Source organism: Salvia splendens, chromosome 15, assembly GCF_004379255.2.
Source record: "Salvia splendens isolate huo1 chromosome 15, SspV2, whole genome shotgun sequence".
In the NCBI taxonomy this organism is placed as follows: domain Eukaryota; kingdom Viridiplantae; phylum Streptophyta; class Magnoliopsida; order Lamiales; family Lamiaceae; genus Salvia; species Salvia splendens.
In genome coordinates, this window is record NC_056046.1 from 680,561 (window position 1) to 692,415 (window position 11,855).

General features: G+C 45.1%; 1 protein-coding gene and 1 pseudogene across 1 annotated transcript; both read right to left on the reverse strand.

Annotated features, from left to right (window-relative positions):
- Positions 1-518: 518 nt before the first annotated feature.
- LOC121768570 lies at positions 519-1,848 on the reverse strand (annotated as a pseudogene).
- Positions 1,849-8,863: 7,015 nt separating this feature from the next.
- LOC121767879 (cytochrome P450 71D10-like) lies at positions 8,864-10,187 on the reverse strand. Its single transcript, XM_042164212.1, is given in 2 exon segments — positions 8,864-9,606; positions 9,609-10,187. Coding segments are annotated over 2 exon segments (1,158 nt in total). The 5' UTR covers positions 10,179-10,187; the 3' UTR covers positions 8,864-9,018.
- Between the last annotated feature and the right edge of the window lie 1,668 nt (positions 10,188-11,855).

Consider the following 11,855-nt stretch of genomic DNA (forward strand, 5'->3'; position numbering starts at 1 on the left):
CTTTTATTTTAGTTAGTTGTCTTTATTTATTTCTAATATCTTTTGTAATCTTGTATTTTAATTATGTTTCTTGATTAGCAAGACATGTGTTAGAGTTTAGAATTCTATATAATAGAATTCTATCGTATTTCAAATCATTGAGAAATAAAGTATAAACTTATTCTCATTTCCCGGTTCTGGCGGAAATCGCCCCTTGCACCTCAACTAGGGTTTATTTTGTATCTTGTTCTTCGTTTCCCTATAAATCGTTATCTTGTTCTTCGTTTCGCTATAAATCGTTGGTGCTCTAGTCCGATAGATTAAGGGTCTATCATCATCCGAAGTAACTTTAAAATTTGAACTTGCCAACTTCCGCAGCGCTTTATCCTCCGCCGAAACTCTAACGTTTACATGTAAATCCTCTTGCTCCTCTAATATTTGTTTAGCTGATAACACCACTGATTCACTGCAATACGTCAACTCAATTGATTTGCGTGTTGGTATTTCTCCAATCTCTGAAGGGATCTCCTTCAATTTGCTTAACTTTTCAAGGTGGTGGCTAATGTGTCCTGAAATGAAAAAAGTGCAGTCAGATCATACATCGTTTCCATTATGTTTTTCAATTTTTCATTTTGATCCGTCCCTTAACATATTAACACTAATATTGGACCATATCTTCACACACAATACAAATAACGCTAAATATCATAAAAATCATACTCATTAATATTTTGACGGTTTTTTTGGTTCACGACTAATCCGAACTCAAAACTTCCTGCTTTAAGCATAATCACTCTAATACTCGACCAACACACATGCATACATCCATATTTTTACGGGATGAAAAGAGCAATAAAGAAATAGGCTACTCTTAAGTCCATCAAATATATATAGGATAATAAAATGCAAAATCAATAAATCATTATTACACGATTTGAAGGGCATTTTGGTAATAAAAAAAGACATACCACGAGCAAGGCTTTGACGAGGTCAGTAGTTAAAGTCCCATCCTTTTCAAACTTGAGAAGAACATCCACAAACCTCGCACCACCATGACCATCACCGTCGCCGTCATCATCGTCGCTCGCTTCCGCTCTATTCTGCTCGATGATGCCATCGAGCACCCTGTCCAGTCTCCTCCGCATCCGCCTGATCTTAAACCAAGCACCAGTAATCAACGGCAGAAATTTCACAGAAGGAAACAGATCAGCCAACATGAATCCCGACCCCAGCCTTAGCGACTTCACCACCACCGCAATCATCATCTCCCACTCCTCCGTCTTTGCCTTCACCGAAGCCCTCGCGACCACATCGTACGCCGCGAGGTAAATCCCCTCCGTCAGATTAACCAGCGATCTTTCGCAGGAAGCAATTTCCCTGCAAAGATTCAAATTCTCCTCTTCTCTAATCCCGCGGAATGACCGCACTGGCCGAGCGCTCAGGAGGCCCTGCATGCAGATCCTCTTGAGCCGGTGCCGGTGCTCGCCATAGGGGGAGAAGACGATGTCGGAGAGGCTGTAGAGGAGCGTCTCCGGCACCAGGCCGGGGGGCCGGTTCGCGAAGGTGACGTCGTGGGTTTGACCACTTGGGCCGCGGCGTCGACGGAGGAGAAGATGAGGAAGTTGAGCTCGCCGAGCTGGAGGTGCATGAGGGGGTCGTGTTCGGCGGCGAGGTGGCGGAATAGGTGGTGGGGTGATACAATCCCAGCAGAGCCGCAGCCTCGGCATGAGCCGAGCATGGAGCAGGGGACGACTCCGGCGGAACAGCAGAGCGCGGAGCAGGGGACGACCCCGACGGAACTGCAGCCTCAGCAAGAGCCGGTCGTGGAGCGGGGTGTAGCGACAGAGGAAGTATCCATTGCGAAGTCAAGGCCGGCGAGGAACGTGAAGCCCCCGAGCCGATTCGGCAACTTCGTGGCCCGATAGTCTCTGTCCATATTTTCGTTCTTTTATTTTTGGTAATAGTCGACTTTAGTATTTATTTTTTGGCATATTTTATTATTTATTTTGGCATTGAGTAGAGCGTAATTATAAGCTCCGTCGGGTTTTCTTGTTGGTTCTTTCCCGATGATTAGGATTAGGTCGAACCAAACCTAGGGTCCATAGATTATAAATAGGGCTGTTATGTCACAACACATGAATAACAAGAATATTTTTGCCCTACTTTCCGTTGCTTAACAATCAAGAAACCCTAGAAACGCGCTGCCCGACGAGAGGACTCGCGCACAGCCGCTTCAGGAAGATTCCGCCGACCCTACGAGAAGGGCGCCGGACGGGAGAGGACGACAATAGGCTTCGTCGTGTGCAGTTAAGGGAAAGGAGCCTTAACATCTGGTGCTTTCAGTTGAACTCTATGCGAAGATACAACAACTACGGTCGACCGGGGTGGGGTTCATCTCGCCGTGGCCAACCGGTGAACCGTCGCGAGGCTGGAGGGTCCCAACAGCCGTTTGACGATTTGGACGTCGAGCCGAGACAGGGGGTAGACGTCCAGCATGGGGACCCTGTTAACAATAAATTGGACCGGCTGTTGGATCAGTCGACAAATTGGATGTGTGGAGGGATGAAACGGATTGGCGATTCGAAAATCTGGAGGCGCCTTCTGCACGCGAGGTAGAACCCCCGTCGCGCCAGGGCGATTGGGAGGAGTACGAGGAGTTTGACGTAAGAGGCAAGAGACCATGGGACCGTGGGCTCAGGCCGCGCCGTGCGCCGGGTGGCTGGGAACCAGCGGGGGTTGACTCTGGCCGTTCGCGACATACCGGGTTCAATCAAGCGTTTGATCGCCCGCCGTCCTGTTGGGACCCCCCCCAACGGTTCACATCGCGCGAATCACCGTTCGACCGGTCCGAGAGGGTCAAGATGGCGGCACCACGATTCGATGGCTCGGACGCTACCAATTGGGTGTCCCGGGTCCAGTTTTATTTTAACCATCTGATGATGCCGGACGCACAACGCTTACACTACGCCGTAATGTTGTTCGACCCACCGGCGTCGGAATGGGTTTTTAACTATTGCGCGAACAATGAATTTGTCACGTGGCAGGAGTTCTTGGATGATGTGCGCCATCGTTTTGATAGACAAAGCTTTCAAGACTACTTCGGTCTAATTGCGAAGTTGACACAGACCGGAACGGTGCTCGAGTATCATGACACGTTTGAGAGGTACCTTAACCGGATTCAGGGCGTTCCGGAGAAACAGCTCTTCACGCTGTTCGTGGCCGGTTTAAAGCCGGATATGCAGGAAAGGTTGCGTCTACATCGCCCGTCGTCCCTAGCCGCAGCGATGGCCTTAACCTTGGAACTGGCGGACTCGCACCCCGATCGACAGCCGCCACAAATGACTGCTCGTCGCCCGTGGCAACCTCGGGATGGTCGCAATCCGACGGCCCCGAACCCCGCCCAATCTTCGGCCCAGACCCCCTTAGGTCAGCCTCAACAGGCGGCTCAGGGGCGAGCTCCCATCCACGCACGTCCCCCTCAAATCCGGGTGTCCCAGGCTGAAAAAGCAGAACTGGCGAAGCTGGGCCTCTGCTACTTCTGCCCGGATAAGTGGGTCGTGGGGCACGTTTGCAAGCAGCGACTACTCTGTTATGCCGATGATCCGATCGTTGTGGAGGACGAGGATCTAGAGAACATCCCGACTGAGGACCTTGAGGATACAGAGGTAGCGCATGTCCACACGATGAATGGCGGCCGACGGTCGCGCCCCTTGAATGTGATGGGGACCATCCAGGACAGGGAAGTGAGTATTTTGATTGATACGGGGAGTGATCGGGATTTTCTCCACCCACAGATCGCGGAGGGGTTGCACCTACCGATCGCCCCTATTCGGCCGTGTAGGGTGATTGTGGGGAATGGCGAGGCACTGCTTTGCACGCACGTCTCAAGGCAGACAAAATTGGACATACAAGGAACCACATTCTTAGTGGATCTACACATTTTGCCGGTGCATGGACCGGACGTGATATTGGGGATGGACTGGCTCGAGTCCTTGGGACCAATCACTGCAGACTTCGCGGATAAGAAGCTTACTTTCTCTCAGGGGAATCGCCAGGTCGTGCTGAAGGGTATATTACCCCCTCCCCGCCGCGTTAATCTCCATCTGATGGCTTCGTTAGTGCCGCCGCGTATGGGGCACGACGTCTTCGAACTGTTATTACTAGACCCAGAAGCCGTTCAAGGCGGGGCCGCAGCGAGCGAGGATTTTCCGCCGGGCCTACCGTCGGGTATAGTGGAGGTATTGACAAAATTCAGGACGGTTTTCAGCTTGCCGACGGGGATGCCCCCCAAACGTCATTTCAACCACCGAGTCCATCTGTTGCCGGGTACGCGTCCCATCAACGTACGGCCTTACCGCTATCCTTACTTTCAGAAGAATGAGATTGAGCGGCAGGTGAAGGACATGCTGGAGTAGGGCATCATTCAACGAAGCAACAGCCCGTTCTCGTCTCCAGTACTTCTTATCAGGAAGAAGGATGGGACGTTCCGTTTTTGCATCGATTTCCGTTTTCATTTTCCGATCCCAACGGCAGATGAACTCTTTGACGAGCTGGGCAAGCTTCGAGTTTTCACTAAACTGGATCTGCGTTCGGGATACCACCAAATCAGAATGCATGACGCGGACATTTTCAAGACGGCTTTCCGCACCCATGATGGCCACTTTGAGTTTTTGGTTATGCCGTTCGGCCTCACAAATGCACCATCGACGTTTCAGGCAGCGATGAATGCGATTTTTCAACCAATGCTCCGGAAGTTTGTTATCGTCTTCTTCGATGACATTTTAGTCTACAGCCCGTCGGAGGAGGCGCACATGCAGCACTTGGCCGAGGTACTCACCGTGCTTAAGAAGACCGACTTCTTCGTAAAGCTATCGAAGTGCTCGTTTTGCAGCACCACGGTGGAATATCTAGGGCATCTGATCAGCGAAGGCCTTTTAAAGGCCGATCCGGGCAAGATTATCGCAATGACGGCGTGGCCTACACCCAAGTCAGTCAAGGAGCTTAGGGGATTTTTGGGGCTGACAGGATACTACCGTCGCTTTATTGCGGGGTATGCGATGATTGCGGCTCCGTTGACCGAGCTACTCAAGAAGGATTCCTTCCGATGGTCTCCGGAGGCGGAGGAGAGTTTTAGGGACCTAAAGACGGCGATGACGTCGGCCCCGGTTCTACGTCTACCCGACTTCGAACGCCAATTTTGTATAGAGACCGTCGCGTCGGATCTAGGCATCGGGGCAGTATTGTTGCAAGATGGCCATCCAATAGCCTACTTTAGCAAGAAATTGGGACCCCGACGACGGGTGGCGTCGACGTACCACAAGGAATTGTATGCCATTGTAGAGGCGGTACAAAAATGGCGACAGTATCTCTTGGGCCGGGAATTCGTGATTAGAAGCGATCAAAAGAGCTTGAGAGAATTGTTACAACAAATCGTTCAGACCCCAGATCAACAGCTTTATGTGAGGAAATTAATGGGGTACAAGTTCACGATCGAATACAAAAAGGGGTCGACCAACCGCGCGGCTGACGCATTGTCACGCCGCGCAGAGACGATCGAGGGTGAGCCTCCGGTCGATGCAGCGGGGGCGGACTTCGACGGTGAGCAGACGGACGGAGTTCTGCTGGCAGCAGCCGCCTGCCCAGTTTCTCATCTGATCGACCTATTGCGGCGCGAGACGGCCTCGTCTCCAGAAATGCAGGAATTGACCAAGGACATTAAGGAGGGCCATGCCCAGCCTCATCTATCGTACGTAGACGGGTTAGTCTATTACAAGAGGCGCATATTTATGGGGTCCCGATCATCCGCTCGCACACCGATACTGACTGAATATCACTGTTCTCAGTCGGCGGGACATCCGGGCTTTGAACGAACGCTGCGGAGAGTGACAGCCGAGTTCTACTGGCCAAATATGAAGAAAGAGATTCGCCGTTTCGTCGAAGCATGTGTGGTATGCCAGACCACAAAATATTCTACTCAAAAACCGGCGGGTTTGCTACAACCTCTACCAATTCCTTCTCAGGTTTGGGAGGATGTATCGATGGATTTCATTACGGGCCTTCCACCATCGCGGGGATACACGGCCATCATGGTCGTCGTGGATCGTCTGTCCAAGTACGCCCACTTTGCAGCCTTACCGACGCGGTTCGATGCTCTCCGGGTTGCACATTTGTTTGTGAATACGGTGGTCCGACACCATGGTTTTCCCAAGACATTGGTTTCAGATCGCGATTCGGTATTCTTAAATAAGATTTGGGAGGAAATTATGCGTCTAAGTGGGACTAAGTTAAACTTTTCAACGGCATACCATCCTCAATCGGATGGCCAGACGGAGGTGAGGAATAGGGGGCTCGAGCAATATTTGTGCGCCTTCGCGGGTGACCGACCGTCGAAGTGGACGAACTTCTTGCCGTGGGCAGAGCTGGCCCTTAATTGCTTCTATCATGCGGGTCTAGGCATGTCGCCTTTTAAGGCGCTATATGGGAGGGACCCGCCAAGCTTGGTGTTTGCGCCTCCATCGGCCGCGACGCCACCGGCAGTAGCAGATTTGATACGCCAGCGGAGTCAGTTGTTGGTGCAGCTTCGTGCGAACTTGGCCCGCGCACAGCAGCGAATGCGTGACTCGGCGAACAGGCATCAGCGCAACCTGGAGTTTGCGGTAGGGGATAAGGTGTTGCTCAAACTTCAGCCTTATCGACAGCATTCCGTCGCACGCCCGTTGTCGGCGAAATTGGCGAGGCGGTATTATGGTCCGTTTAAGGTGATTGGGCGAATAGGGCAGGTCGCCTACCGACTACAGCTTCCGGAGGGCAGCAGGATCCATAATGTCTTCCACGTTAGCCTCCTACGGCCTTTTGTGGAGAGCGACTCGGCGAGTAGTGTGGGGGATTTGCCGACGGAGTTCTTCGGTGAGCGACCAGTGGTGTACCCTGTGCGGATCTTGGAGAGGAGGATGCTGTGGACCGCGGGTCAGCCAAGGGAACATGCGTTAGTTCGGTGGTCGGATGGGACAGAATCGCCGACGTGGGAGCCTTTGGATACGATCCGACAGATGTTTCCGAATATCCTCCTTGAGGACAAGGACGTGGCTATGGAGGGGGGGTTGATACAATCCCAGCAGAGCCGCAGCCTCGGCATGAGCCGAGCATGGAGCAGGGGACGACTCCGGCGGAACAGCAGAGCGCGGAGCAGGGGACGACCCCGACGGAACTGCAGCCTCAGCAAGAGCCGGTCGTGGAGCGGGGTGTAGCGACAGAGGAAGTATCCATTGCGATGAGGGGGAGGGGCTTGGGGCCGGGGAGGTGGGAGTAGAGGGAGGAAGTGGGTGTGGATTCTTAGGTGAGTAGGCATTTGAGAAAGGTGAAGAGTGTTGAACTCCATGATTTAGTGGACGAATTTTTTCTCGTGTTGAATTACTATAGATTGACATATTAGCCGAGCAAAAGAACGTGATAGATTATTCCTGTGTTCCAATCTAAGCGAATCATATTCCTTTTTGGATGTTCTTACTAAGTGATACATTTCATTTTTTTAGCAACAATTAACTCACTTCTCTATTCTATTTTGTCACTCTTATCACTCATTTGATTTATTATCTCTTCAAAATTTAAAGCACTAAACACTACTACCTAAATTTGTGTAACAATAAAAACTTCTCACTTATACGGGACTAGAAGAGTATTCTTCTCACTTATACTGGGGACTAGAAGAGTATTTATTTTAAATATATAATAATTTATTCCCTCCACTTAATTTAATAAATATAATTTTTTTAAATACCAAGGCCATAAGAAATTCTTTACATCTAGTGGGACGAAGGAAGTATAACTTATCAAATGATGAGTTAATTCTTTAAGTTAAAACATAGATTTTATATATGGTTTTCTTCAGCAATAAAAATAGGACAGACCATTTACTAAAATGAACATGCAATTAAGACAATATAAATGCTCTTAGCTTACTATATAAACTTTACGATTTTGCAAATTGAATACTTTTGCACTTTGTTATTCATATAGCAAGAATTTTGTTCTTTCACGTGGGCCATCAGGACTCCCAAACATTTTTGTATGTCACGATCATGTTTTTGTTCTTTCATGTCACCACTATGAGTTGCCGAATATTTTTATATAAGTAATATTAGAGATTAAATAAAATTTCATTAACATACCAAAAGAGAGACTTCATTATATCTCAAATTTATAATCGTATTAAGTCTACATAAGACAAGTTTCCTTATAATGAATTCATAACAATAAACCAAAAATTTATAGGGTTTTTCGTTAGTTTCATACATATATCTATAAAATTTAAACTATATCATTGTGATACAAGCCCAATTTATGCCATGAGCCCACTTGGAGACGGGCTTATTTAGTAGCAGCAGAAATAAAATATTGATAGGACTCAATTGTTTTATTATAATTTCTCTAAATATTAATTTGACACTATTAATATTAATTTTTTGATGACTCAAAAATATTTTAAAATAGGAGAAAAAATAATTAGCATAGAATTTCCTCCATTTCTCTTTGTCAAATGTCGATATAAGCTAAATAATTTGTGTTCGTACATAAAAATTCAAGGCTTTATTAAATTAAAAAGACTTCCAGCGTCGATAATTACTGCACAATTTATTTATTTTTCCCGACGTTTTCAATATTATTTTTGGATCTAAGTTTTCTCTATTAGTTTGACTTTCATGAGAGGATTGATACAGCTGTCAACATCTATTTTATTATATTATTATATGTGACGTAATAGAGATTCAGAATCAGTAGCGACGACCTGCATTAGATCGCTTGAAAGACCTAATAACTTAGAATAAATAATCCCCATATTCATTAGTCAATTAATTAGTCAAGCCGCCGAATGCAAAGGATTAACTAGAAGCATGCACAAAATGGAGCATTTATTTCAAACAATAAATTATGCTTGCGTTACAAATTCTTGGAAAATAAGACGCACTATCGCAAAAAAATATTTTCCAGCTTATTTTTATTTTTTGATACTATCACTCAAAGTGAAGATTCCTGAATCAGTTAAGCACGTGCACGTAAAGGCCGCTTAGCAATGGGAATCAAACGCAAAGGTTGTTTCCTATTAAGAACAAAGCCGAGGTCTTCTGTCATATCCAATTCTTCAGCTTTCATCCCATTTGGAATTTCCCAATCAAAATGATAGAGAAGCATAGCAAGAGGAAGTTCCATATTTGTCTCCCCCAACAACATGCCGGGACACATTCTCCGTCCCGCACCAAAGGGTATGTATTCGAGATTGCTCCCCTTGAAATCAACGGAGATTTCTTCAAATCTCTCGGGTATAAACTTCTCTGGATCGTTCCAATACTCGGGGTCTCTTGCCAGTGCCCATGCATTCACTATCACTCTCGTCTTTGCTGGGATTTCGTACCCATTAATTTCACATCTTTGGGAGTTCACTCTAGGGAATAAAAATGGGGTCGGTGGATGCAACCTCAAAGTCTCTTTGATAATTAATTTGAGGTATTTCAGCTCATCCAACTTGTCTTCGTCTACACATGATCCCTCTTTGTCAAAAACCTTTCTCACTTCTAGTTGGGCTTTGTTAAGTTTGCTAGGGTTTCTTATCAGCTCTGCTATTGCCCATTCTAGGAAATAATATCGTACGACGACATGTAGAGCCTCTCCGTCAGATTAACCGTCGAGCCTTGGCGCGAAGCGATCCATTTGCACATGATCGTGACTTCCTCCACCCTTATGCTGCGGAAGGATCGCACGCGCCGAGCGCTGAGGACCTCGACGGTGCAGATCTTCCGCAGGTGGCGCCAGTAGTCGCCGTAGGGGGAGAAGACGACGCCGGTGGCGTCGTAGGTCAGCTCCTTCGGAGCCAGCATCACGGGGCGGTTCGCGAAGACGGTGTCGTGAGTTTTCATCACCTGCTTCGCGAATTCGGTGGACGAGACGATGAGGAGGTGGATCTCGCCGAGCTGGAGGTGCGTCAGGGTGCCGTGTTTGGCGGCGAGGGAACGGAAGAGGCGGTGGGGGGCGGAGGAGGCGCGGAGCATGAGGTGGAGGTTGCCGATGAGAGGGAGGGGTGTGGGGCCGGGGATGTGTGAGTAACTCTTTGCTGATTTTGAGATTGTGAGAGATTTGATAAACATGTAGAGGAAGAGGAGAAAGGGAATTAGAGGTATGAGTGTTGAAGGGATGTCAAACTCCATAGTTTCTTGTTTTTGCTATGTGAAGTTGTTGTTTCATGTTGTTATGAATCTCCTTATATAAACTTTCAGTTGTCAACTTAGTAATAGATAAATGAAGGGATAATAGTCATTTAAAATCATAAAAGTTGGTCAATTTCTGATCAATTTTATAATCTTTGAAATTGAGGAGTTTCAATTTTTTTTTATTTATCTCATTCGTATATAAAGCAATGTTTTTTGGTGATGTTATAAAATGATGTTGTTTTGATAGAATAGAAAAGTAAGAATATAAAAGAAAATAAAAAGAAAAAATATTTATTTTAGTAAAACAACGTAGAACATAATAAAAAAGATAACAATTTATGTTTAATGAAAATTGAAATTCATGATTATTATTTACATAAATTGTTTCAAATTTTCAATATTATAATATATGTGATAGTGTGACGTGTCCCGTCACGTTAGTTGTTTTTCCTTTATTTTGTTGACTTTGTCACTTTTTTATATATCAACTTAAGTATCACATGGTTTGAACAATAGCAATAATTCAACGCAATTATTTGAGTTTCGTCTATATCATAGTAATATAATTAGACACGCAATATATCACGGCAAGAAAACACTATATAATGATGCAGCGGATACGACCACACTTGCTATTTTATTAGTTGTGGAAATTTGTTAATAGGTAAATTGATGAAAAATCTATACTATGTGGTTAAATTATGATTAATCCTATAAATTATTAATATTATGATTTTGACATTTTTTGCAATTATCCCATGAATTCAGATTTAGAAAATATCATATCTGATTTGGCAACCGAAAAATATTATGTAATGTACAACACTTAGAAAATAATGTAAAGAACAAATAATTTTAAAGTTATATATAAATTAATCACACTTTCTTCAACGTCTCTAGAGCTACGCATCATCATTCAAAGTGTTTATGTAGTCAGAGATGGAAATTAATATTGATCATTATAATTATTTTAAATTTGATCATTATAATTTCAATATTTTCAAATAAATATTACGTGAGATGTATATAACTTTTTTTAAAAATAAATATTAGTGACATAAAGGAGTGATCAAATGCGAAGGGAAAGAATGGTCAGAAGTCAAGGTGCTCGATATAATAACCGATCCAATTGTGAATGTTGAGGTTGGACCGAAGATGTTCGATAAAATGTCTTAAAACCTGTCTCTTGAAATATAGGAAAAACTTGGGCTTCAAAAATATAAGCCCACTCCTAATTCCAAAAGCCCAATGGGAGAATCACATAATATATAAAAACCTACTATAATTTATTTCATAATTTGGCCCAAAACAAACTTAACTTTTTTTTTTCAAATTCAATGGTCTTCTTTCATATAAAATTTCAAATATACTGCTAGCCAACTCAAAATTCAGTCACTACTTTATTATTCCCTCCGGCCACGAAAAATAGAGCACATTTGTCATTTTTGGTTATCCACAAAAAATAGAGCACATTTAAAAAAGGAAAATTTTCAACAACTTATCTCTTACTTTTTTTTCCTTCTCTCTTACTAATAATATAGACCACACATTCCACTAGCACTACTTCTCTTTTACTTTTTTCCCTTCTCTCTTACTTTACCAATTCTACATTAAAACATGTGTCATTCACAAAGTATCTTATTTTTCATGGACGGAGGGAGTATCATTTTTTCA